The sequence below is a fragment of the Dama dama genome, chromosome 30 (assembly GCF_033118175.1).
Source record: "Dama dama isolate Ldn47 chromosome 30, ASM3311817v1, whole genome shotgun sequence".
NCBI lineage: Eukaryota > Metazoa > Chordata > Mammalia > Artiodactyla > Cervidae > Dama > Dama dama.
In genome coordinates, this window is record NC_083710.1 from 18579939 (window position 1) to 18607717 (window position 27779).

Genomic DNA, 27779 nt, shown 5'->3' on the forward strand with positions numbered 1-27779 from the left:
TGTTTCTCGGAGCCAGGTCTGTGCCCAGCTCAGGCGGGGTCCTATCTTTTCTCCTCTCCAGGTATGTGGATGAGATCGGAGGAAGGCGAGTCACGGAGAGGCCGGCCCTGGACCTCACAGCCAGATCCAGCAAGTGTGACTGAGCGGGAGAAGGCCTCTCACCCTTCCCGCCAAGAGTCTTATTTGCAAAGCGGAAACAGAGACACACACGTAGAGAAGAAACGTATGGACACCAAGGGGGAACCGCAAGGGGGTGGGAGGAACTGTGAGCTTGGAATTGACACATATGCGCTACTGATGCTATGAATAAAATAGGGAACTAATGAGGGCCTACTCAGCGCTCAGGGAACTCTACTCAGAGCTCTGTGTGACTTAAGTGGGAAGGAAATCCAAAAGGGAGGGTATGCATGTATCCATGCAGTTGATTCATTTTGCTGTATAGTAGAAATGAACACGATACTGCAAAGCAGCTATTGTTGTTCAGTGGCTAGGTCATGTCCAACTCTGTGACCCCATGGACTGCAGCATGCCAGGCTTCCCTGTCCTTCACTATCTCCCGGCATTTGTTTAGACTCATGTCCACTCATCCAGTGGTGCCATCCAACCATCTCATTCTCTGTCGCCCCCTTCTCCTCCTGCCTTCAATCTTTCCCAGCATCAGGGTCTTTTCCAAGAAGTCAGCTCTTTGCATCACCTGGCAACTATACTCAAAAAAAATTAATTCTTTTAAAAAGAAAGAACTCAATTGTTATTAAAAGCGCAGTATTAGGGTTGGGCCTACTTGGTTTGTGGTCCTTTAATAATGGTGGCGGTGGGTAATGGTTAAGCCAATGGAAACTAGTGTGGAAACTCAACTCTTCTTCAGAGTAGAAAAAGAATGACCAGACTTTACTAATGGTGCTAGACAACTTCTTGCTTCTTCTTGGTTACCCAAAGCTGCCCCTAAACTGTCCATATTACCGTTTGATTGACAAGAAATGGGGAGGGACATGAGGCTGAGCTCAGCCCAGTAGCCCCTGCCAGTTATGAGGGCACAAAGGGCCCCCCAAAGAGAGAAGGAGCCCTCCCTCACCTCCCCTGGACAGAGGGGAACCTCACTCCATAGAACCCGGTGGAAACCCAGTCACAGATGCCCCAAAGGGAAGGACTGGGGTGCATGAGCCAAAGCTGGTCTAACTCTTCTTCCCACCACTCCCCCCAGCCCCAGAACTTCTGGGCTGAGGTTCCCCCTCTTCTGGTCTTCTAGGGGCTACCTCCAATCCATCCAGCACGTGGGAAAGTGAAGGACTGGACCCCTCTCCCCGCCCTGTCCCCACAGTAGACAATCTGTAGGGCCTGGTATCAACGGTTTTGAGTCAGGAACGTTCCATTTGTACCCTTGAACCGCAGGGAAGCCCCCAGTCCAGATGCTCCTGGAGGGTTGGGGTGGGGAGCTGAGGCAGGGGGTGGGGGCGGATGGAATTCTCTAGAGGGGATGCAATTTGCCCCTGGTGGCCCAAGTTACCCACATCCGGGCGGTGACCACCAAACTCCGCCTGGGCAGCAAGCCTAAGTCTTTCCTCCACTTTTCACTCAGATGCGGCGCTGTCCGTCTTCCGAGTAACCCGGTAACCGCCCAGGCAGGAAGGCCTCTCTCCGCTCCATCCTCACACCCGCTTCCCATCCCCGGGAAGATCAGGTCCTTTCTGCAGCACTACAGAAAGCTCCTGCGGCGCCCTTCCGTGCGCAAGCCCGTCCCCAGACCCTCGAAGGGGAGGCTCCTTCCCACGGTCCCCCAAAAGAGCGGGCCCAGCCCCGTATTCCCTCGTTCAACTTGTGTTTTGAGGACCACGGGCCGCCGCCTCCAGCCCTGCCGTTGGCCAGCGGGCAGCAGTGCCGGGGAGACTGCGCGACCCCAGCTCGAAGCGCAGCCGTCCCAACCCTTTCCCCGGGGCCTCGGTGGGTCCCGGGCCGGGGAGCCCCCGCCCGCTGTGAGCGCACAAAGCCCGCCGCCGCCGGAACCCTGGGCCTCGCCGCGTTCGGCCGCTGGATCCGATTCCCCCGGGGTCCCCCGACCGGAGCCGCTCCGCGCGCTGCGCTCCGGCCGCCGGGTGCGCAGAGGACGCGCCGCAGCGCCCGCCTCGGGGCTGCGCTGGTTAGGTAGCTGGGGGGACCGGAAGGATGGCGAGGAAGTAGGAGAGGGTTTCCTGAGATGAAAGATTACTTCCGTCCGGGCTCTGGCCTCTCTCTGGAGCCAGCTCGTTGGGGGTTGGGGAGAGGGGTACCCGGGGCTCGGGGGCCGCGCCTTGCCACCTGCAGCGCCCGGGGCGGGCGGGACAAGCTCGGCCCTGTCGGGGGGCTCACGCGGGGGGCATCCTTGCAGGTGGGAGTCGAGAGCGTTTCCTGGCGCCCGAGCCATGGTGGCCAAACAGCGGATCCGGATGGCCAACGAGAAGCACAGCAAAAACATCACCCAGAGGGGGAACGTAGCCAAAACCCTGGTAAGGCGGGGGCGGCTTGGACCCGGCGGCGAGTGGCCGGGCCGGGGCGGGGCGGGTGTAGGACTGCGGGCGCGGGGCTGACCCCCGCCTCCTCCGCTCCCCGGGCCGCCCCTCCCGCGGGGTCCGGCACCCCGGGGGCGCTGAGGAATGCGCTCCCCCACGCCGGGGCGCGGACTTGGGCTCGCGTGGGCGGAGAGGGCCCTGGTTGGCCGTGGCCCCTCTGGGAGTGGCTGCCACGGAGGCGCAGAAGGGCCTCCCCAGGAGAGAACTGAGTCTTTGTCTCTGGGAAAGATCAAAGTCACATCCTTAAGGGAAGAGTTAAACCCACTGCTTGACACAAGGGACAGGAACCTAGTAGGTGCGAGATCGTTTGTTGAATGAATGAATGAATGAATGGGTAAATTGAGGCCGTTTGCCATCTCTCCCTCCTAGGCTTCACCCCTGCCCGCCCTCCCCAGCAAACACATCCTGATAAGGTTTTTCTTCCTGCCTTTTGTAATGCTCTCCTTGTGTATATTGGGAATTCAAAGTGCGATTCAGCCTGTATTTCCTTCCATCTTCCCTTCTTGCCTTTTCTCCAGGGGCTTGGAGGCCAAATTCTAAAAGCAGCATTCCTCTTACTCATTTTGTGAATTCAGGTTCATCTTGATAATATGTTCCAGAATTTCAGAAACTAGTTTATTGCTAGGCATTCTACGCCTCCAAAACTGTAGATTAAAGCTTTATAACAATGTTTAAGTACAATCTGTGCCTTATGCACAGTGGGCTGTGTGTGTTTGTGTGTGTGGTGTTCCTTTGTTTTCAGTAAAACAAATGATCTTCAGCAGAAATTGCCAGGCCTGTATTTCTGGACATTCGGTGGCAGGCCTCAGATGAGTTGTTGGGTAGTGTTTGTCTCCAAGTGCATGAGCAAAGACACTTGGAATCTATCAATATTATCTCAGACACTTCAGTGGAAGTTTAGCTGAAGCTTGGAGTTTGGCTGGAAGAGTCTGCTGACTTGATGAGGCAATTGCTTCTAGCCAAAGAGACAATGCTGGTTTGATTCACTGAGCAAAAAGCTAGATTTGCAGTCACTAGACCAGAATTCTTGCAGAACCAAGCAGTACTATGTCAGAGAAGCCTTAGGATCAACGCTGGATCTTTTTACACAGCTACAGGCTTAAGTAGGCTTCTCTGGTGGCTCAGATAGTCAAGAATCCTCCCGCAATGCGGGAGATCCAGGTTTGGTCCCTGGGTTGGGAAGATCCCCTGGAGAAGGGCATGACAACCCACTCCAGTATTCTTGCCTGGAGAATCCCCATGGACAGAGGAGCCTGGCAGGCTACACATCATGGGGTCGAAAAGAGTCAGACTCGGCTGAAGTGACTAAGCGCAGCACAGCTACAGGCTTACTTTGTGCTGGAAATGCTCTCATTTGGGAGCTAGATCATTTAGTTGTTGTTGGGCCACAAAATGGCAACATGCCATTGAATTGAAACTATTTTTCACAAAGATCTGTGTTTTTCGTATTTTTACTCGGGGAAAAAAGAAATCTTACTGTCCAAATTGATGCTGAAAAACAATTTTTAAGGATATTAAAGCATTCAGTGTTTATATCCGTAGAAGATCAAGTCTTCCAAGGATGATATACAGGCTAGCTAATTTACTGAAAATTTCTAGCTGTGTGGTTCTTTTTAATGAACTAAAAAAAAAATCAGACTTCACTTGTTAATTCTCTCCAGTTGACAGCTTGTCTGACTGCAAAAGTAACAACAGAACAGAAACTTTTGCAGAGCTGTGTTATCCATTTGTTGTTATTAGGTCGCTCAGTCAGGTCCACTCTGTCACAACCCGGTGGACTTAGCCCCCCAGGCTCCTCTGTCCATGGAACTTCCCAGGCAAGAATACCAGAGTGGGTAGTCATTCCTTTCTCCAGGGGATCTTCCTGACCCAGGGATCGAACCCATGTCTCCTTCCCTGACAGGCAGATTCTTTACCACTGAGCCACCAGGGAAGTCTGTGTTATCTGTTAGGCTTGGTAAAGTCAGCATCTGCCACCTTGAGCTTTTCAAGACCACTTGAGAACATTTGGGACCTGAAAAAAAAAAAAAAATGATTGTCTCCAAAGTAAGAAAAGACAATGGAGCAATTAGAGAAAAAACTGTTTAAATATCTAAGAAATGTAGTCAACTTGACTGCAGTTCAACTCAATTCAACTTTCAGAAATATTTTCAAATAAAGTTTAATGTGTGTTGTGAGTAGATTTTTAATAGGTTCTGGTATACCATGGAGCAGGCCCTTCAAAAGTGCCTGGCACCTACGAGGGTATGTAAATTGTCCTACTAACTTTGTAATGAAAGATTTCTAAACCAAGCCACAAGGTATGTTTCTTTTCCCTTGGTTAGAAAGGCTTTTTTGGTTAACTTTATTGTACATGGATCAGCATCCAAAAAGAAAAATGAAATTCTCTTTCAGAAAAACAAAATGAAACACTTTAAATCCTAAATCTCATTTTCCTAATTACAGATCAAACATGATTATACTTAGAAAGAAGTAACTTGCAAGGGGTAACTTGTTCAGAATGAAATGCAGACACATGAATAGATTCTAAAGGAAAATCCAGATTAGTCATTTAGAAATAAACTCCTTTAATTGTATACAGGTATTTCATTATTGGTGTACAGCTATGGAGTGAATCAATATTGTTCTCCCAGATAACAGAGTAATGGGATGATCATTTCATAATTATACAGTAGTAACTTCTTCAGAATAAAGGGGCAATTTACATTTCAGAGTTCTCCTGCTGGTATCTTATCACAGGGAAACACATTCTGCAACAAAGTGAAAGTGTTAGTCACTCAGTCGTGTCCAACTCTTGTGACCCCGTGGACTGTAGCCCGCCAGGCTCCTCTATCTATGGGATTCTCCAGGTGAGAATACTGGAGTGGGTTGCCATATCCTCCTCCAGGGGATCTTCCTGACCCAGGGATTGAACTCAGGTCTCCTGCATTGCAGGCAGATTCTTTAGTGTCTGAGCCTCCAGGGAGGCCCATTTTGGGGCCCAGGGACTGTCAAACTCCTACTGGAAATGAACCATGTCATTTGCACAATTCTACTGTTTTTTTTCTTTTTTTAAAAAAAATCCCAGCAATAGATTCAGGCTTGAGTGAATTGTCCCGACAGATTTGTGCTGGGCAATGTTTCCAAAAATGAAGTAACTCAAAGCTCTCAGAAAAGGATATATTGGAATAGAGGGTTTTTTTTTTTTTTTTTCCCCCTGTGCTGCAAGTCATGTGTGATCCTAGTTCCCCTACCAGGGATCGAACCCATGTCCCTTTCACTGGCAGCATGGAGTCTTAACAGCTGGACCACCGGGAATTCAAATCTTTAGAAAAATGGTATAGATGAACTTATTTGCAAAGCAGAAGTAGAAACACATATAGAGAACAAACGTATGGATACCAAGGGAGGAGTGGGGAATGGGATGGATTTGGAAAGTGGGATTAATACATTGGGTTTGATCCCTGGGTTGGGAAGATCCCCTGGAGGAGGGAATGGCAACCCACTCCAGTATTCTTGCCTGGAAAATTCCATAGACAGAGGAGCCTGGCCGGCTTCGGTCTATGGGCTTGCAAGAGTCAGACGCTACTGAGAGACTAATACTTTCACTTTCATGCGTAAAATAGATAGCTAATGAGAACAGGCTGTATAGCACAGGGAACTGGGAAGGAAATCCAAAGAAGAGGATACACACACACCACACACACACACACGTGGCTGATTCGCTTTGCTGTACGGCAGAAGCTAACACAAGATTTTAAAGCAACTGTCCTCCAGTTTAAAATATATATATATACATATATAGGTATTATGACCAACCAAGTTCTTGAGCTCTGAAAGCCCCCAAGTACAATTGATTCACTGTGAAAGGTCATCAAAAAGATTTCTGTGGTATATGCTCCAAGTTCTGCATCCTGATAATTTGAGTGGAGTTTCCGCAAAGGAAAAATAAAGGACTCCATTTGGTATCTGCCCTAGACCAATAATCCCATTTACAGCCTCCTGAATTCACTTGTTGACTTTGCTGGAGATAGAACTAAATGGTTTTTTTTTTTAAATATAGCATTAGTGGGATGACAACAACAGAATTTGTTTCTGGTCAACTGGGACAAATGATTAGGAAGTTGGTGAAGGGGGGAGGAGTAAATGTTACATTCTGTTCAAATAACTATTTATTTGCTCTCATCTTGACTTAAGTCTTAAGTGCCAAAGAATGACAGTGAAAACGCTGATTAAAGAGTTATTCTGTGCAATTATTTGACTGATTTTGTCCTTGTTCTAGTCAGAAGAAACCATCTATCCCTTTTCAGTGTGATTTGCTATCATACAAGTGTTGGTAGATACAAGTTTCTCAAAGTCAGAGAAGTGAGTTGTTTTGATCCTTAGTCAGATCCTATCTGCCCCTGACACTAATGTATACTTCTCTAGTAAGAGAAATCCTGGAATAACCCTATCACCAATTTGGAAGAATTAGTAAAAGAGCCAATATCTTTTCTAGATCCTTCTTTACTCTAGGTGACCTACAAAGTAGCGAAAGTGAAAGTGTTAGTTGCTGAGTCATGTCCAACTCTTTGCAACCCTATGGTCTGTAGCCTGTCAGGCTCCTCTGTCCGTGGGATTTCCCAGGCAAGAATACTAGAATGGGTAGCCATTCCCTTCTCCAAGGGATCTTCCTGACCCAGGGATTGAACCTGGGTCTCCTCCATTGCAGGTGGATTCTTTACCCCGTCTGAACCACCAGGGAAGCCCCTAGGTGACCTAAGACGTCATATTTAGTGAAACTTGCATGCTTATTCATTCTTTGATGAACATTTATCAAGCATCATCTATATTTAAGTTCTGGATCAGGCATTGGTATGCACTGATACATGAAAGAGACACAGTACCTGCCCTTGTGGGGCTTACAGTCTAGTGGAGAGACAGACATTAAGCAAAGCATCACAAGAATAAACATCGCAATACAAATCATGCTAAGTGCTATCTAGAAAAAGTAGTTGGTGATAAAAGTGCCAAGGGAGCTCAACAGAAGTAGAAGAGAGAACGTTCTCTAAGAATGGAACAAGTAAGCTGAGAACCAGAGAATTGTTGCCTTATCTATGATAAAATAAGTTTGTTTTGTTTTAATCTATGTTGACTACAGCCTATTTTTGGTTCATGCCAGTGAGGAAATATTTAGTGAGTTCTTTCTTTTTTTCACTCTACCTTCTCCCTTAGCATTTGAGAAATTCTCCACTTTCAGATGCCTCTCTCAGAAAATATTGGTTTTCCATTGATTGATTGGATTGTAAGGACCAAGCCCTATCGGCACACAGACCCAGAGGGGTTGCAGAGGGACTTTCTGTTCTTTTGGTTTGAGATGAGCAAGAGGTTCGCAGGACTCATCTGTGTGGGAACCACAGGCCCCTTGTGCTTCCCAGAGAAGTAGAGATTTCTCCAAAGAGTCAGCTTCACTGAGAATTAGGAGGTTTTTTACAAAATGCTGCTCCTCTCACCTCCATATGTGGTTGCTTTCTACTGTTCCCTGGATTTGCACTGCAGTGACTTCCCAGGTTTCTAGCACTTAAAATTTTTTTCTTTTTTTAAACCATCATTTTTTATTTTTTAAAGAGTTGTCTTTATTTTTTTGGCCATACCACGAGACGCATGGGATCTCAATTCCCCAACCAGAGATAGAACCCCTGCTTCCCATGTGGCTCAGTGGTAAAGAATCCACCTGCCAATGCAGGAGACACAGGAGACCCGGGTTCCATCCCTGGGGTGGGAAGATCCCCTGGAGAAGGAAATGGCAACCCACTGCAGTATTCTTGCCTGGGAAATTCCATGGACAGAGGAGCCTGGTGGTTACAGTCCGTAGGGTCGCAAAGAGTCAGACACGACTGAGCTTATAAGCACCCATGCTTTGAAAGGTAGAGTCTTACCCACTTGATCTCGGGGGAAGTCCTGGCACTTGGAAAGTTTTGAGAAAATAGCTGTGCTTTGTGACTCAGCTTGGAAGCCACAGATGCAGGAATTTGAGGGGAGACTGTTGGAGGCAAAACCCCTGGCTCTGTAATGAGGCAAATCTAAACTTGAATCCCAGCTCTTGCTGAAGTTAACAAAGCATGAGCCTCAGTTTCTCCGCTACAGAAGGGGGGTGAAAAGACTGACCTCGTGTGGAGTTGTGAGCGCTGGAAATGGTGAATATCGGCTGCTTCCTAGAGTGCCTGGTATGAAGTGTGCTTTCAGCCAACAGAAACAATGATTAGTAATGGCATTTTTTGGCTCCCAAACCACTGTACTGATTTATATATTATACCTCATCTGTCTCCAGATTATTTAAGAACCACCAAGTTCATTGAGTTACAGGGATGTAAATAAGGTTGTTGATGAGTTTTTCCAAACCAGTCTTGATTCTTTAAATTGACTTTGTTCATCTAGATCTCTGGTGGCTCAGACAGTAGAAAATCTGCCTACAATGTGGGTAACGCAGGTTCAGTCCCTGGGTCTGGAAGATCCCCTGGAGAAGGCAGTGGCTACCCACCCCAGTATTCTTGCCTGAAGAATCCCATGGACAGAGGTGCCTGGTGGGCTACAGTCCACAGGGTCAAGAAGAGTCGGACATTACAGAGTGACTCACACTTTCACTTTCATCTAGATCTGCGTTAAGACTGGATCTGTCTTGTTCACAGATGGGTCCCCAGCCTCTAGGACAGTGTCTAGCTGTACTCAATAAATGTTTCTTGAATGAATGAACCTCATCTTACTTTCTCCCACTCACTTTCAGAGGCCACAAGAAGAGAAATATCCTGTGGGACCATGGCTGTTGGCACTGTTCGTTTTTGTTGTCTGCGGCTCAGGTATGGGCTTCTCACTGTCCTTACTATCCCATGGTCTCCTCTGTCCCATAAAAACACATGTTTTATCCACAAGGTAAATATGCCAAAAATATATTGGTCTGGGATTCAAGTTAATCGCTGCCTGAAGCCTTCCTCTTAATGGGTTTTGATTTCGTTTTCATTCCAGCAAACCAAATAGGAATAGAGACAGAACTGATATGTTATCAAATCATAATCATAAAGTGATTACACTGAGCAATTAAATTGGCTGGCTACACTTCAGAGTTCAGTTAAAGCTTTCTCTGAAGACCTGACCTAAAAAAGGGCATTTGGAACAGAAAGTGGAGCACCTATCTGCCTGAGATAAATTCATGTTCCAGAAAGAGGGAGGGGCCTTATGTCTTAAGAGAAGCTCTGCAGAGATGCTAGGGAGAACGGAACCTTGGACCTGAGCCTCACGGTATAATCACCTGATGCCAGAAGGTGGCAAGTTCAGAGAATGGTCTTTATACCCACATTCAAACACATGCCTTCCCTGGTGGCTCAGCAGTAAAGAATCTGCCTGCAACGCAGGAGACCCAGGTTCAGTCCCTGGGTGGGAAAGATCCTCTGGAGGAGAAAACGACAACTCACGCCAGTATTCTTGCCTAGAAAATCCCGTGGACAGAGGAACCTGGTGGGCTAGTCTATGGGATCGCAAAGAATTAGACACAACTATGCAAGCATGCACACATAAAGCTTCGTGAACATTTCTATTGTAATTTCATTGTTGGTTATAAGCCGGTTTTCTACAGAGTAGCCAGAAAGTCTGGAAGCATAAAAGAACATCTATAATAAATGGCTTACTGATGTTAAGTGATAATGTGCCATACGGTTAGTGATATTACATGATATATTCAGTGTGTTGCCCTGCATTAGCAATGCATAGTTCAGAGCACTGGTGAAAATTGCAATGAATATGGTGCACCAATGCGGCATTTCCCTCACTGCCTGTATTCTGTGACATGTTACCTCACATGATCTGCCTCTGATTTTCCCCCCAAAGCAAAGCAAACCAAAAAAAGAAAAACACATGCTGTTAGCATGCCACAGAAAAATCAAGGAGAAAAATCCATCTATATAAAAACTTATCTATGTTTTCAGGTTTTATAGTCAACCAGGGATTGAACCTTGAGCCTTTTATCTAATTATCTTTCTCTCTCAGCTTTATGGGTTCTTGAAAAAATATTATTCCTCCAAGTCACTGATTAAAGTCTAGCCTTGGAGAAGCCCACAGAACATGATTAGAGACAAATCCCCTCAGGCTGATTTTGAACCTCTCAGCAAGACTCCTGCAAACAGTCCCAGTGACGTGAGGGTCCCCAGTGTGCCTGGCACTGGGCAGGCTTTGGAAATAGAAACTCCTCCAGGAGGCAGCAGGCCGTGGGAAGGCAGATAAGGAAGCTGTCCGTTGCAGCCCAGGGGATGAGCACTGTGATAGCAGAACGTGCAGAGGGCTTGGCAAGCGCGGATAAGGGACTGAGCCCGTTCCGGCTGCTTTAGCAAAACACTATAGACTGGGTGGCTTAGGAATAGAAGTTTATTGCTCATGGTTCAGGAGCCTGGAAGTCAGAATAGGGTACCAACATAGTCAGGTGAGAGCCCTGTGCCCAAACACAGACTTCTCCCTGTATCCTCACATGACATCCTCACGCGGCAGACGGGGCTTGGGAGCTCGGTGCGGTCTCCTGTATAAGAGCTCTGATCCCATTGATGGGGCTTCCCTGGTAGCTCAGTGATAAGAACCCACCTGCCAAAGCAGGAGACCCAGGTTCCATCTCTAGGTCAGGTAGATCCCCTGGAGGAGGAAATGGCAACCCACTCCAGTATTCTTGCCTGGGAAATCCCAAGGACAGAGGAGCCTGGAGGGCTGCAGTTCATGGGGGTCTCAAAAGAGTCAGACATGGCTGAGCAACTACATGAAACAACAGATCTCATTTATGAGACCTCCACCCTCAGGACCTAAGCACCTCCCCAAGTCCCTACCTTCTACCACCATCACATTGGGTACTAGGATTCCAACGTGGGCATCAGATTGTGGATCGGGGCTCCTAAATCATACTGAGCAGAAGAGAAACTTTCCCAGAGGAGCTGCCATTTGAGCTGAGTTTTGAAGGACAAACAGCCAGACAAAGAGAAGGTTATTCCGCATGAGGGAGCACCGTGTGACAAAGGCTTGGAGACCTGAGATAATACCCCAGGCTCAAGAATGGCCAAAGCCCAATCAGAGGGATCTCTGAGCCTCGGTCATCATACAGCCTGTGTTGTTAGGAACTAAATAGATACAGAGCTGTTTTTTTGTTGTTTGTTTGTTTGTTTGTGCTTTTTGTGCTTCAAGATGCACGGTAACTGAGCCCTTTCTGGCCTGTGCCCTTAGGTAGCATATAGGGGAGTGTTCCTGCTTAGTCGCTTAGTCACGCCTGAGTCTTGCGACTCCGTGGACTGTAGCCCACCAGCCTCCTCTGTCCATGGGATTCTCCAGGCAAGAATACTGGAGTGGGTTGCCATGCCCTCCTCCAGGGGATATTCCTGACCCAGGGATTGAACCTGGGTCTCCTGCACTGCAGGCCAATTCTTTACACTATGAGCCATCAGGGAAGCCCATGTAAGGGAGAGGGCAACCCAATCGTCTGGCTTATTTTTCTCCAACCTGTGCTAGTGTTCAATACCCATCCTTTTCAAAGGGATTTAAAACCTTCTTTACATCTTAGTTAAAATTTTGCCAGGCTTATTGGTTCACAGAGTAGGAACTGTATCTCCCCCTCCTGCGTGAGAACATTGGGACGTTTGCTGGCAGTAATCTTTTGGAAACTTCCCAGTCTCCATTAGTTTTTTCAGGGATCAAGTACATTGTCTCTGCTGTCCTATCTGTTGGTTCGTCCAGGGGCCTGAAATGGGAGCCTGTAGGGCCTGGAGATTTGGACTTAAAATGATTCAGAGGACATACCAGTCAGGGCGTGCCACATCCCCTGCCCACATTCCTGAGGCTCTTCTAAGGATGCCTCTTTATTTATTTATCTTTTTAAATACTTTCACCATGCCACATGGTATGCAAGATCTTAGTTCCCTGGCCAGGGGTCGAACCTGTGCCCCACGCATTGAAAGCACAGAGTCTTTACCACTGGACTGCCAGGGAAGTGCTATAAGGATGCTTCTTTACCTCTTCCTAGTTAAGACCACTGGCTTCCATGGAAAGGCTAGACAGCAAACAGGGAGTTGTGTCATCTCAACTTCATTCTCTGTTAACATGCTGTTGTGATCCAAGCAAAGAACCTCATCCCTTTTTTAATCATAGCTAAAAATAATGTCCCTTTTAACATTTTCTTTTCGGATTTCTTTTGCCAACTTTAGCTTTTTTTTTTTTTTGCAAGCTTCATTTCAGGCCTCAGCACTGTTCTCACAGAAATGTGTCACTCTTCTCAATTCGTCCTTGGTACTGTGCCGTTCCTTCTATCTTTGTCTGTGTCCTTTTCTAAACCAAACATGTCATGAGAAACACAATAGCTCCTTTAGCTCTGTCCCTGTTGCCATCTCTCTGGGATTAGTCACGATTCAGTTCCTCTTGCAGCTCCCACTTTCCCTCCAAGTCCCTCCCTGTCTAGAGTCACAGGCCATAGGCACCTACCTGTCTTTTTTCTCCTTGATTTTATTAAAGTAGAGTTGATTTTACAACATTGTGTTAATTTCTGCCTTACAGCTAAGTGATTTGGTGATCTACCTACCTTTTCTCTATGTTTAAAAGAATTTGAGGGAGAGGACATATGTATACCTATGGCTGATTCATGTTGATGTATAGCAGAAACCATCACAACATTGTAAAGTAATTATCCTCCAATTAAAAATTAAATTAAATTTTAAAAAATGCAATTTCCTCAAACCTAGCCCTTCTCTTTATCAGTTCCTTTGCTTTACATCATGAGCCTCCTCAGCGCCTGGATGGCTGAAGCCCCTCATCACTGCTCTCTCTCACCTCTGTTCAGTTTTGCAAAAGCGAAAGTGTTAGTCACTCAGTCGGGTCCGACTCTTTGCAACCCCATGGACTGTAGCCTGCCTGTCCACGGGGATTCTCCAGGCAAGAATACAGGAGTGGGTTGCTATGCCCTCCTCCAGGGGATCTTCCCAACCCAGGGGTCGGACTCGGGTCTCCTGCATTGTGGGCAGGTACTTTACCGTCTTCACCATACTTTGCCGTTCTAGCACAACGTAATAAAGACCCCTCACATCCCACGTCCTGCTGTCCTGCTGTCCGTCTGTGACGTGCGAGGCAGCCCTCTCACCCCGCCTCGCCTGTCACGCTCACACAGAATACCCTGGCGTTTCCGGTGGGGTGTCCATACCCCTGCAGACACGCCGCTTCCTGTCCCTGTCCAGCGGGCCCCTTTCCCGTGGACAGGATATACCATAGGCCAGCCTTAAGTTTCCTTTCACCAAGTCCCGGGGATATTGAGGAGGCCATTCGCCCTCTCTGAGTTCATATAATTAGTTATTCATATTTTGTAAAATTTTTCTGGCTACGCAGTCTCTTCAATTGCAGTGCACAGGCTTCTCTAGTTGTGGCGAGAGGACTCAGTCGTTTTGCAAGCTTAGTTGCCCTGAGGCACGTGGGCTCCTAATTCCCTGACCAAGTATCCAACCCGAGTCCCCTACATTAGAAGGGGTCTTAACCACTGAACCACCAGGGAAGTCCCTGGATTTTTATACAGAGACGAAAAGTGTGATCTAATTCTCTTACTTTCATTGCCTTACTCTGTTAATTCACTTTTCTGACTGATGGTTGGGCAAAGGGCTCTTTTTAGGAATAGTGTCACATAGAAAACAAACTTAACAGCTACCAAAGGGGGATGAAGAGGGGGAAGGGATAAATTAAGAATTGGGGATTAACAGATATTATTATACATAAATTATAAACAACAAAGACCTACCATATAGCATGGGAAACTATACTCAACATCTTTGTAATAACATATAATGGAAAAGAATCTGAAAAAGAATATATATATATATATATATATATATGTTTGTATCACTGAGTCACTTTGCTATATGGCAGCCCACTCCAGTATTGTTGCTTGCCTGGAGAATCCCACGGACAGAGGAGCCTGATGGGCTCCCCTCCATAGGGTCGCCAAGAGTCAGACAGGACTGAAGTAACTTACATACACACACAGATATATCTGTGTCACTGAATCACTTTGCTATATGGCAGCCCACTCCAGTATTCTTGCTTGCCTGGAGAATACCACGGACAGAGGAGCCTGGTGGGCTCCCATCCATAGGGTCGCCAAGAGTCAGACAGGACTGAAGTGGCTTACAGACACACAGACATATCTGTGTCACTGAATCACTTCGCTGTACACCTGAAACATTATAAATCAACTGCACTTCAATTTAAAAAGTCACAGCAATACTGTCAGTGTACCGGGGTAAATAAATACTCAGGTCAGAAGTCATACGCAATGCCCGTTTTATTTGTTTTCCTAGTATCTTCTGGGAAAGAATGAAGACTGGTAAAAATATTGACACTTAAGTAAATGCTCACTTGCTGGTCACCCTTACTCCATTTTATGTGGGAAAACAAGTTAACAAACCTCCAAGAGGTTCCGGGACCCCTCATCGCGGGGAGTGACATGTCACAGCACAGTCTTGACCCCTCCCTCCTCAGCTTCTTTCCTGTGGCCTTCCTCATTCTCCACACATGCCTTTCGTGCCAGCGGTGCTGGGCGTTGACAATAGTCAGATGATGAAAAGGACGGGAGAGGAGCCAGGGGAGCAGTGAGGATGCAAAGCCCAGGCACCCAGAGAGTCCCCTGGTGCAGAAACATGCGCCCAGGGAATGCCCACTCCTCACCACGGAGGCCCCCGGGGGTCCCAGTCCAGCCCGAATCCATGGTTGTAACCAGTCAGAGGACGTTACCTAGCACACCTCACTTCAGAGGAAGGAAATTTCCACTTTCCAGGATTGCAAAAGATCTCTCCAGCAAGACACTTCTTTGAAAACTGACCAACTGGCTGTAAAAGGAAAAGAGGCTTCTGAGGGGAGGTTCGTTTGGGGTGCTGCCAGATGTGGGTTCAGAGCCTGGGTTCGCTATCCGCTGAAAACCCTTGGACCAGTTCCTCACTCTGTATTGATTTCCTTATGAATTAAACAGGGGTGGGAAGAGCCCTTCTGGAGGTTGTCCAGGCACTGAACGGCTCCCGGGATGTATGTGCTGGCCCGCAGCACGCTTGAAACCTGCGGCCTCAGCCACTGCCACCTCCGTCCCCAGGACCCTCGTGGGAAGTCGTGGCACCATGGGTGGGCCTTACGTGCCAGGGCGGTTTAGTCTCCCATCGCCCCCCTCCCCCATCCTCCCAGGCCGTGCCTCTCCTTGGCCGTTACGCAGCCACTCACGGTGGTCTGAACCTTCCAGAGAGCCGTAGACCCCACCTCTTCACTCCAAGGAGGAGGGGACGCTGTCTCGGTGATAACACTCCCAGTGTGTGAGACTTACGTTCCCACGAGAAAGCATCAGAGCCTTTTAGACAGACCCAGGCAGGAAAAAGGAGCCACCCACAGGCAGACTGAAATCCGTGAACAGGGGTTTGTACTTTAAAGTTGAATATCAGAAGTGACCGGTGAGTTTCTTCCCTTTGCTTGTGTGTGTGCTCAGCCACTCAGTCGTGTCCTACTCTTTGCAATCCCAGGGACTGTAGCCTGCCAGGCTCCACCATCCATGGGGATTTCCAGGCAAGAATACTGGAGTGGGCTGCCATTTCCTCCTCCAGGGGATCTTCCTGACCCTGGGTTTTTATTTTCTTAAAGCAACCAAAATACACCCCTGTTCTGTTATTTAAAAAAAAAAAAAAAAAAAAAGTTTCCCTTGTGAGATACAAGAGCTCACGGGAACAGCGTGTTCTTTTGAGACATGGAATTGTCCACATAGGCCATCTCAGGGCCGTGTCTTACTTGGTCAGGTATAGTTTGGAAACTAGCCTTATTGTTGTTAATATTACATACCTTCCATCAGAAATCGATAACCTATCTCTTAGTCACATCCCTCTTCTGAGTCCCTTCAGATGATTATTTCAAATGGGCCAGAAACTTTTCTTGTTCAAGTCTTGACCCGAAATTTTTCCTGGGGCCTTTTTAACTGGGTTGCATTTGTCTTTGTTCAATCTCCTAGACCTCTAGACAGACACTGAAGTCCCAAGGCTTTCAACAGCCCTCTTTTAGAGACTCGGCTGTTTTATTCTCTCCCATTTTTATTAAAAAAAAAAAAAAAATCATCTTCCATTTCTGCAGGCCGGGGGTCCTCTTTCCAGATAAGCAGCTCGTCCCGACTCTCAGTCCCGTTTTCAAAACCCTGCCTCTTTAGGGAACTGTCTGGTAGCTTCTGTCTTTATCTTGAGACTCAGAGATGAGCGTGACCCGGAGTGTCTGTCTGAGGCGGCAGAGATGCCGTCACACAGATATGCCGAGCGCTATCTGCTCCAGACACTTGCTGTCTGCGGTGCTTCCCTGGACCATTGACGACGTCCACACGCCGTTTGTGCCCACAGTTCTTGCCCTGGGCTTCCTCTCTCCCTTTTGTCTTGGGCTCTTTCAAGAGCCTCGTGGAGGAGGGTTCCAAGCCACCCTGGAGCTGTGTGGGGAGCCCGCTGCCGTGGGTCAGTAACGCCTGACCTGAACGCAGCAGTGACATCGGGGAGATCAGCCCCTGATGTCCGTTCTGCAGTGTTCACTGGACAGCCGTCTTGAGCAGTTTTAAAGCAGTTTTTAGTGTGCAAGTTCCGCACGTCTTTTGCTAAGTTTATGCCTAAGCATCAGCGTTTCTGTTTTTGGCGTGATTGTGCATGGAGTTGTTTTCTTGCCTGCTTGCTTTCTCTGGCTGTGTCTTAGTTGCGTCGTTCGGGACCTTTCCTGGTGCCGTGTGGGCTCAATAGTTGTGGTTCACGGGCTCAGCTGCCCTGCAGCACGTGGGGTCTTAGTTCCCCGACCAGGGATCAAACCCGCGTCCCCTGCCCTGAAAGGCAGATTCTCAACCACTGCACCACCAGGGAAGTCCCTGTCTTCCGCACTTTTTCCCCCCTTTTGAGTCTTTTATTTTTTATATACCTAGGATCTTTCCATAAGTGTTACTGTCTTCAGCACTTTTAACTGTCCTCTTGAACTATAATTTTCACCTGGACCTGGGAAAATGAGGTCTTTTTCCTCACAGGCTAGCTGACCAGACAGTTTGGTAGTTCAGTCGGTGGTTCTATGTTCCTTGGGACCCTGTGGTGTCATTCACCTCTCCGGGGCCCTGGTGTGTCCCTGGACCTGGGCAGGAAGCAGCAAGCTAAGAGCAGCGAAGAGCAGAGTCTGTCCTCTCCCCTCACTGAGGTTTCAGCCAGGTCGCTGGAGCCGCCGTTTTCTCCCCCGTTGTGCTTACGCCTCTCAGAAGGAAACTTACACGCCAGCCAGCCCCGCTTCCTTCCCTCAGACTAATTCTCTCATCTGTCCCTCATTTCAATTTCATTTCTCTCTCTCTCTCTCTGGCTGAACCTGATACTCACTTCCTAATTAGAGATTATGCGCATTTTCGTGGTTCTTGAAGCCTGGGTTTTCTTGAAACTGATGAGTTTATATCCCCCATCAAAGGGAAACCTCGAGGGTAATAGGATTAACCAGTGACTTATTTCCTTCCTAATTTTCTATATTTTCCAATTCTGTCAATGAGCATATATTACTTGTATAATCAGAAAAAAATAAGTGTATTTTGAGGACAAAATGTCTAGACTCTTGGTTTTAGCCTTTTCTTGCTTTCTGGTTTTTTTTTAAGCAGTAGACCTCTTTGTTCAAATCTTAAAGGGAAACAAATGAGAGAAAAGCTCTTCTCACTGAGGCAGGATCTTCAGTGAGATCCTGTGTATGTGTGTGTATGTGTATGTGTTTATGCCTCTGTGTGTGTTTACGTCTGTGTCTGTGTATATTTGCACGTGTCTGTATGTGTGTTCATGTGTATGTGTGTGTCTGTGTGTGGGCTTGTCTATGTGTATTTGTGTGTCTCTGTGTATTTGCATATGTGTGTTTGTGGGTTTATGCGTGTGTCTCTGTGTGTTTGTATGTGTCTGCCTGTTTCGTGTGTATGTGTGTGCGTGTCTGACTATGTGCATGTCTGTGTGTGTGTGTGTGTGTGTGTGGTGTTTAGGGGATACCTCCTGTGTTGCTGGATATTCTGATTTTTTTTCATCCCCAGAAGGGAATACACATCTGGACCCTCTTTGCACATCACATGGGAAATGATGTCTGGCCCAGCGCTGGCCTCTGTGATTACAGAGTTAATGCCTTTCCCACAGAGCCTGCACCATCAGTTGTGAGTAGCTGCACTGCTTCTGGGCAGGAACATTCCCTTTGTCTGGCAGTTAACAGACTGTACTTTTCTCCTGTCTCCTGCAGGCACTCTGCCTGCCCGGGTGGAACGGAGTAGAGATAATGTATCACAGGCAGGGCCGTTTTCTCAGGACAGCCTATTCAGAACAGATAGGAAGAGTGATTCCCTGAGTTGTTCTTGGCTGGGCTTGAAGTCTCCTGTCTTCCCAGCCTCGTTTCAGGTGGTCCAGTAGTCTCCCTTTATGAATACACCTCTCCACTTCTGGAAGCGCCAATACCCCTTCCCTCCCTGGGACTGGTTGTTCTGTTAAGGACGGTGTGGAGGAGAGAAAGGACCAAGTCCTGCATGTGCCAGCTCCAGCGCCTCCTTGGGTTGGAAACATGCTCTGCCATCTACTAACTCGGTGGCCTTGTCCGAGCTACTCACATATATACCCACTCTAAGCCTCAGTTCTCCCACTGTTAAAAGCGATAAGAGTCTATCTAAAAACTCCTCAGATCCTCATGAAAATGAATCCTGGGGATTATTAAATGAGACAGTGTGTGCAACATGTTTAGTTGAGTCCTGGTAGTGGTTTTACAGATGTTTGTTGTTATTGTCATTTGCCCTTAGTCGTGCTGTGTCCCCACCTCTCAACACTCCGGGCAAGGTTCAAACCAAGTTTCTGAGTGTTTACAAGGAAAGAAAGATAACGCTGTGACTCTTGTGAAGGTGAGAAAATTTGTAGTGGGGGAGCACAACTCTGTGATATTGGGGAAGTCAGGAGCCCCAGTTCCTACCTGGACAGGTAGAGCTCAGGGTTTGCCAGCCAGAAGTCGGTGGTGTCATCTCTGCAGGGGCAGCTAGAGCTAGAGCCTCTTCTCTCCTTCTAGAAAGAACTCTTTGAAGACTAGTCCATGGGGTGAGCAGGATCTATTCATACAACTATTTTGACTACTGTTTCTTGAGTACTTACTATAATGCCAGGCCCTACATTTTTATTTTATTTTCTTATCACACAGTCCCTACAAAGAAGCTATGGTACTCATTTCTCCGAATCACAAAACAGGTCCGTAGAGGAAATCAGCCAGCGTCCCATAGTTAAAAAGAGAGCTAGTTCCCAAAACTAAACTCCAAACCCATCTGCCTTTATCACCCTACATCCTTTTCTCTTATCATTTCCCCCAAACGACCATGGAGCAGAAGTTTTCCACCAACTACAGGCATTTAGCATATGACTGGGTATTGAAAAGAACTCCTGTTAAAACATCTCTTACTTTCCCTGCCAGAAAAGGTGCACAGTTCAGAGTTCCAGTTGGACAGACTCTCTGGGTTTGTTCCCAGGTGGGTAAAGCCCTGACCCAGCCATGGGCTGTTTCTTGACTGGGCCACGAGGCTTCTCCGTCACCTTGCTCTTTCCTGGACAGTTGCTTCAGGATAGATTTGAATTCACCATGTTTGCAGGTTGACCACATAAACACTGGCCTTTCCTGAAGACTACCTGAACTATCTTGAAATTGTGATACCCAGAGGGTGTCACAGCCCCAAGACTGGAAAGTGGGATGTTTGAGGAGCTGAACCGCCCCGGAGAATCCCTTCTGTTTCACCACAAAAGAAAGCTTGAGGACGTGCGTCTGCTCTGGAACTCCTGCCTCAGGATCTGAGATGAACAGTCTGGAAAAAGATGTCTCATCACCCATTGGCTCCCTCAAGGTGATCTTCACACCTCCCTTGTCTGTGCTTCCTTCTTCCCCATGCCCTTTGGGTCCTCTGGGTTTCTTTATGGGTTCCTTCTCAGAAGAACGCTTCTATTGTCTGTCATTTTACTTTAGAGAGCGCGCACCCCATTCTTTGCTAATATGATCCCTTCTTCTAACATCATCCTCCTGCCCTCACCTGTCCCAGGCTTCCCTCTCTTTCCCCTCTGGGAAATGGCATCTTGCCTTTGACCTTCTTTGTGCTGATTCTTTCAAAGAAAGAACCACCTCATGATGTCTTGTCTTCTAACCATTTCTGCTTGTCTTTTGTGGGACCCATACTTTTCCTACTGGTGCTTTAATTTTCTAAATTTTTTAAGTGAAAAAGAATAAAAGTTGTGTGATTTCTAAAGTTGACTTATCCTCCTAAAGGGGATTCCCTCTGGCCTCTCTTGATCTCTCTTCTCAGCAACTTCCTTGATCTCTCTTATCGTCAACCACTTGCTTTCAATAAACATCATTTTTGGAAGCCCCCATTGTCTGGTAGGGTTCCAGCTTTCCGACAGTCTCCTAGGGGATCCACTTGTGTCATGCCTGTGTTCTTCAGCCATTTGCAGTTATCTGGGGTCAGTCAGTCCCCAGGAGGAGAGTGGATTGGGCTGGCACAGCCCCCAACCTTAAGGAAGTTTATGTTCTTATGACTTGACTTCCCCTCAAGGACTAAGCTCTTGGACCAATTGAATTTCAAGGTTGCCATATGATGCTGATTCTTTTGGTTGGCAGAGTAATCAATTGAAGTTTTTAAATGCATTTTCCTCCATGCTGTTTGCAATTTTTCATCTTTTGGTTCTTCAATAAATTTGTACTGAGGACCTACTATGTTCCTGGTGCTGAGCTTAGACCCAGGGGTTGATCTGGGAGCAAAGTCATCCCTGCTCTCCTAGAGCCTGTGGTCGAGTGGGGAAGAAGGATGAGTCAGTCAAATAATTATGTTGAAATGTGTAAAATTTCAGCCATGAATATGTTTGAAGGAGAGGCACATAGGGCTGTGAAAGCATGTACCAGCAGACCTCAGAGATATTGCAGGTTTGGGTCCAGGCCACTCAAGTAAAGTGAATATCTCAATAAAGCAAGTCATATCAGTTTTTTAGTTTCCCAATGCATATAAAAGTTATATTTGCACTATACTGTAGCCTATTAAGAATCCAATAACATTACACCTTTTAAAAAAGTGTACATATGTTAATTTAAAAATATATTTTTTTATTGGTGAAAAACACTATTCATCATCTGAGCCTTTCAGCAAGCCACAATCTTTTTTGTAACAGTAATATCAAAGATTACTGATCACAGATCACCATAGCCAGTATAATAATAATGAAAAAGTTTGAAATGTAAGAATTATCAAAATGTGACACAGAGGAAAGAAATGAGCAAAGGCTGTTGGAAAAATGGCACCCTTAGACTTCAGCCATACAGGATTGCCACAAATTTGTAAAAAAAAAACAAAAAAAAAAAACAATAAAACAAAGTGTGCCTGTAATGCAAAGGGATGGTGTGTTCTGGGTAAGTGGCTCTCCAAGCATGGTCCCTGGACCATCAGCCTCAGCATAAACTAGGATCTTGTTAGAAATATACATTCTCAGTTCCCACCACAGACCCACTGGATTAGAAACTCTAGGAACGGGGTTCAGCTCCTGTTTTCAGACACGTTCAGGACACTGTGATACACAAGTTAGAGAACTCTTGCTCCAGATGGTCAAAGTCAGCTTCTCTGAAGCAATAACTTCTGAATTACGAAGAAAAACTAGGCAATAGGGTAGGATGGGGAAAGTCTTTCAGACAGAAAGAATGGCATGTGTAGAAGTCCGATCGTGAGATCAGGGAGCTCCTGAAAACAGGAAGATGTGCCATAAAGGAAGAAGAGAATGGAGAAGGTGAGTATGGACAAGATGCCCGGGGCCAGGAAATGCTGGTCATTTGCAAGGGATTGGGCAATAGAGAGCTTCTGGTACACTCGGAACTCAAGGATGGTGTGATCTTACTTATTGGGCAATACAAAGCCTCTGGTATGCTAGGAACTCAAGGATGGCATGATCTCACTTGCTTTTATCTAAGGAATAATTCTAGCTACAGTGTAGAGAAAGGATTGAAGAGGAGCAAGAGTAGACCTGCTGGAGATTGTCCCAGGAATCAGAGGAAAGCTGATGGCGGTTTCTGGAAGGAGGAATGAAAGACACAGATTCACAAGATTATTAGGTAATGCCCACAGGTCTCGGTCGTCAACTAGACATGTCCAAGAATGAGTCTGGTGTTTTGGGATTACGTGCAAGATGGAGGAGGATGCCAAGCTTGGCAGTGGGAAGAGACCATGAGGCATTCCTATTGTGTTTGATGAGCCTTTGAGCCACCTGTGTGCAGGTATCAATTAGATGGTAGAAGGTGTGGGTCTGGAGCTCCTAGGAGAGGTCAGGGCTGACAGCACATCTTGGTGAGTCATTGAAAACTAAGCAACCATTGATAAGATCACCCAGGAGAAGGAATGTAATGAAGAGAAGCAAGCCAGAATACATACTGGGGAACTTCAGCATTCTTGTTGACTGGTCAGGAAGAGTCGGGATGACCCCCATACACCTGGTTTAGTGTAAAGAGTAGAGAGAAGGAAGAAGACTGGAAGCCAGGAGAATCGTGTGTCACAGAAGCCAAGGGAGAGTTCCCAGGAGGGAGCGCTCAGTGACGGTGAAGAGCATACGGCAAGAGGCGGCTGAAGGATGCTTGTGGCTTAGGTGACTTGGAAGGTCATTTGTGGTTTTAGCAAGAGTTATTTCAGTGGAGTGCAAGAGAGCAGAAGCTAGAGTGCAGTGGAATAAGAAATTAAAGGTAAGGAAATGGATAAAGTGAGGACTACAGACAACTTTTTGGAAATGGTTGTAAAGAGGAGGGTATCGGTGGATGGAAGATGTGGAGTCAAGAAGATTGTCCTGGTTTGTTTGATTTTTGAGTTGCAAGTGCTTCTCACATGTTAAACCCTAAGGACTTCATTGAAAGGGAACAGTTGAATAAAAGAGATGGAGCCAACCGAGGTTAACAAGAACCAAGATCCTAAACAGATAGGAGAGCACAGAGGCTCTCGGATTCTGGAGTCCTCACTCTAGCCTGGATTGTTTCTGAACCTCTGTGACCTTCCCAAGGCCGGATCCTCTGACCTTGAATGCCCGCCACCCCTCCCTTTCTTGGCATTCTCCTCCTGCTGACTTGCCTGCCCACAGCCCCTTTCCTGCAGCCCACTCAATTGTTTTGTCTGCTTTGTTCACCCACTGTTAAGTTATTAACTTGTCAGGGTCTAGACTCCCCACTTCCTTTCCCACTTTGAACCCACTCTTGGCTCCCTTCCCGTTCACTGCCTCGGAAAGTCAGCACTAGGGAGGCCTGGATTGCTTGGCGGGTCATTACTGGCGTGCACACAGAAATACAGTTAATATAATTGGTATAAGATGGTAAAGCCTTTTTAAAGACCTTGATGCAACTGAAAAAAAATCATAAAATACAACCATCTCTCCATTATCTTAGCAGTGGAGGCAAATGGTGAACTTAAAGTAGACTTTATTCAAAGTAATTTCTCCAAGAGGACTCTATTTTAAAGGGTCACCTATAAACATATTAAAGACCATCAGATTTTACATGTTAATTCATGAATTCAATAAGGGTCAAAAATGACCTTTCCTTAGTTTTTAAAGCAGACACAGATAGGTAAGTTTTAATATAAGTGTTGCTACTCTGAGGCAAGCAAACTTTGTCTAAGATTCTTGAGAGAAATTTGCAGCAGTTCCTTAGAATTGAGTGGTTTTATCATTACCCAGCACTTTCGAAATCATGGAATAGCTTAAATGGGATCGGATGGACTAAGACACAGACTGTTTCCTAGTCATCGGCCTACATACTGCTGAAAATGATTTGTTGTCTAAGAATAAATATCACAGAGAAACAATATTTTGGAGCATCTATTCTGAACATCTTTTATTTATGTCATCATAGTCATTCCTTGCAGTACATATTATCTACAGTTTTATAAATTAGAGAAATCAGGGCTCAGAACTATTTAGTGAATTCCAAAAATTCATACTCTGGCAGGTGGTAAATAGCCCTTGAGCTCTGGTCTTCATGGGCATACCTAGAGAAGCTGCAACCATCATTGTAGTAATAGTAACTACATAGTTACCAATAACTCCCATGCACCAAAACCTTGATATGTGAGGAACCTCATCTATATCATATGTTTAATCCCTATATTAACACAGGAAGCAACATGGTCCTCATTTCACAGCAGAGGCGACGAGTGTGAAGAGGTTAAATTATTCATATAGTCACACAGCTGGTCAGTGAAGAGTGGAGAGTCAAACCCAGTTCCCTCTGACCCTAACACTCTCTTCTAAAGTTAAGCCCATTTGTCCAAATTAGGGATATTTTCCTGATCCCAAGAACAAAGCCTGAGGCATGGTGGATGTAAATATTTTTTTCCTAATGTACTTGAATACACAGCTGCCTGCTAGGACTCCTATGTGAAGCCAGAACACAGAATGTTTATTTAATTTTTATTCCTTGTTAGCTTTGCTAGAGGAAGATGGAAATGTCCATATTCCAGCAAGCTTATACATTTGGGTGAGTACTTCCTCATCCATCTAGCAACTTATCCTGTCAAAAGTCACCCCAAAATCATAATAAGCCAAGAAAACCTCTGAGCACAGCCAGGGTTAAATATCACGACTTGTTGAATTAACTCCTTTATCTAGAAAAGAGTCCAACCTTCACATACAACCAATTGACTCTAGTTTTACACATAGTTCTACCAGTTTTCGTTTTTGACTTAGTCTGCAGGTCATAATAATAGAAGAGGGCCCACTGCAGACTGGTGTAGTAACACCAGAGATGTGACCAGACACAAGAACCCTTGAGTCCAAATAACCACTAAGAAGCATAAAGGAGAGCCCAAGATGTGTAGTTGACTGGAGGTATTTGGGGATCAGATCGAACACTGTGCATCTGCTATAACAACATCACAGCAGAGCCTTATCAGTTATCACTTCTTATTATGGTCACACTGAACATTCATGAAAACCTAATATTAAATCACGCTGGATGTATATCCAATTTAGGAAAGTCATGATGATGTACACAGTGATCTTTTTTTTTTAGTTTATAAAAAACCAACTACAGGGACTTCCCTGGCAGTCCAGTGGTTAAGACTATGCCTTCCATTGCAGGGGCTGTGGGTTCAATCCCTGTTCGGGCAGCAAAGATCCCATGTGCCTCGTGGCCAAAAATCCAAAACATGAAACAGAAACAATACTTTAACAGATTCAATAAAGACTTTAAAAATAGTCCACATCAAAAACAAAAAAATCATAAAAAAATAAAACCCGACACCCAACTTCATTCGTGCTTAATCTACCCTTCAAATCTAGCTGTCCAAGAAAAAGCCCCTGTGAATTATCTTTGGGTCCCCAAACACAGTGCCCGGCCCATGGCATATGCTCACTAACGTTAGATGATAAAAATCTCAAGCCGTTTGGTTTTTGAAGGTTCTGAGTAGCCCCTTTCACTCTCGTTACTTAGGATACAGCATTCCTGGGTGTATTCCAGGAAGACTTTATGAAGGGGAGAGGGGTAAGCCCCTGAAATGACCTCTGCTTGTTCTGTGTTCACAGATGATTACAGGGTACCCAGATGCTCCTAAAAAAAAAAAAAGAAAAAAAAAATCATTCCGTACATGTTCATTGCTGTTATCATCATGATTGTCTTCATCTCGATGGACCCATATTGTATATTTTACATCTGGGGAAGGTGTGAAAAAGAAGTTGGATGGACCTTCCTCTCCTGGGAACTATCAGGAGATAATTAAACTATTACTATAACTATAATTATAGTTTAAACTAACATTTAAACTCTTTAGGCCAAACCAGACTGGGAACTATCCAATCAGCTCTAACCCAAATAAGGAGGGGATGGGCCCCAGCAATTGTTTGTTGGACATTCAGGCTACCCACCCCTTCAGTTTATCAGGAAGGTGTTAGTTCCACTTAGTGAGGACAGCACCCTGAATAAATCAGTGCAGCTCTTGGTGTATTTCAAGTTGAATTTCAGAAAGTTCCAGGCCGCCTGAAGATGCACTTGTATCAAAGGTTATCCACAGCCAGGGGGGCCCACCTCCACATGTCTGCTCCCAGCACCTGGCCTTCCTTCCAGTTCAAGGGCAGCTTCTTTTCCAGGTCACAGCCGTTGGGAAGAGGCAGCGTCGATGACCTGTTAAATGAGTGCCCCGCCCGCACGCAAGCCCTGCTCCCCACTCCCCAGCAGCATGAGAACCTTCTGGGGATGGGGGCCAAATCTCTCAGCATCTGAGGGCTTGCTGGCCTCCACTCTCGGTGGAATTAGCAGGAGTTATCCATAAATCCCCGCGGCATCCATCAGCAGACAGAGCAAGACTGCCTTTTTAAAGAAGTTCACTGACCTCTTGTTAACTTAACTCCTTGTTAGGAAATCTCTAATCAGCTGTGTGCTAACAGGCCCAAGGCCCCGGGTCAGCAGAAGTGGGGCTGGCGTGGGGTTGGGTTTCCAGCTGTGTGCTGTCGGGGTCTGAGCAGACTGTTTTGTTTTCCTCGTCCAGCTATCTTCCAGATCATTCAGAGCATCAGAATGGGCATGTGACCCGGCCCTGGGGGTTTGACACCGCCCCCTCCCGCGGGAGGGTGGAGGACCACTTCAGCTCTTAGCCGGCTATCTGTGGGAAGCCAGCAAGTCAACCAGAAGAGGAAAAAAAAAACAACAACAACAAAGGCTCCCTCAGCTGTTCCTTGATCACTTCATCGTGGACGTCAGACCAAATTGCTTTCTCACAGGACATCTCGGTACATCCGTGTTCTTGAGCGGAAAGGACATTTTGCTTTGCAGTTGGCAGGATGGGGAGCTTTCCGGCGTCTGCAGCAGTGCTGTCTGTCTGGATTCGCCCTGGGTTTCACTGATGTCTGCATGTGGGCCCTCATGATCACTGCTTTACTTTCTATGGATACAGTCTCTGCTCCATTGGGAATTGCTTTTACAAATAAATGTCTTTGTTCAACCTTATCTCCCATGCGGCTTCCAGTGAGAAAACCGAAGTCAAGGGGTCAAGATAGCTCGGGAGGAGGATGGGTAGGGTGGGGGACTTAATTATGTAACAGGGGAAGGTCAGGGAATCTGTGGCCCTGGAACCAGGGCTAGATTTACCCACCCTCAAGGTCTACACCTGAAAGGAAGACCTGGGCAGTTCTTAAGGACTTAGGGTTTTCCACACATTTGACAATTTGCAGAGGGGATATTTGGACCTGGCCCCTGATT

General features: G+C 46.4%; 1 protein-coding gene across 3 annotated transcripts; it reads left to right on the forward strand.

The window, feature by feature from the left end:
• Positions 1–1845: 1845 nt before the first annotated feature.
• SERP2 (stress associated endoplasmic reticulum protein family member 2) lies at positions 1846–27496 on the forward strand. 3 transcript variants are annotated; one of them, XM_061133013.1, is made up of 5 exons: positions 1846–1938; positions 2363–2480; positions 9286–9358; positions 19342–19440; positions 20173–21270. In XM_061133013.1, exons 2-4 carry the CDS (start codon positions 2397–2399, stop codon positions 19395–19397), a joined length of 213 nt encoding a protein of 70 aa, XP_060988996.1. In that variant the 5' UTR covers positions 1846–1938; positions 2363–2396; the 3' UTR covers positions 19398–19440; positions 20173–21270. The 3 variants fall into 3 exon arrangements, 2 of the variants coding, with proteins under 2 accessions (XP_060988996.1, XP_060988997.1); XR_009691215.1 differs by lacking the exon at positions 1846–1938 and adding an exon at positions 27070–27496 and having other exon boundaries at positions 2310–2480; positions 20173–20421; XM_061133014.1 differs by lacking the exons at positions 1846–1938; positions 19342–19440; positions 20173–21270 and adding an exon at positions 27070–27496 and having other exon boundaries at positions 2310–2480.
• Positions 27497–27779: the final 283 nt, after the last annotated feature.

Coding starts and splice junctions, on each gene's coding strand:
- SERP2 (XM_061133013.1), top strand. CDS start 2,397: ATGGTGGCCAAACAGCGGATCCGGATGGCCAACGAGAAGCACAGCAAA. Junction 2,481..9,285: donor GGAACGTAGCCAAAACCCTG/GTAAGGCGGGGG, acceptor ACTCACTTTCAG/AGGCCACAAGAAGAGAAATA. Junction 9,359..19,341: donor TTTTGTTGTCTGCGGCTCAG/GTATGGGCTTCT, acceptor ATTTGCCCTTAG/TCGTGCTGTGTCCCCACCTC.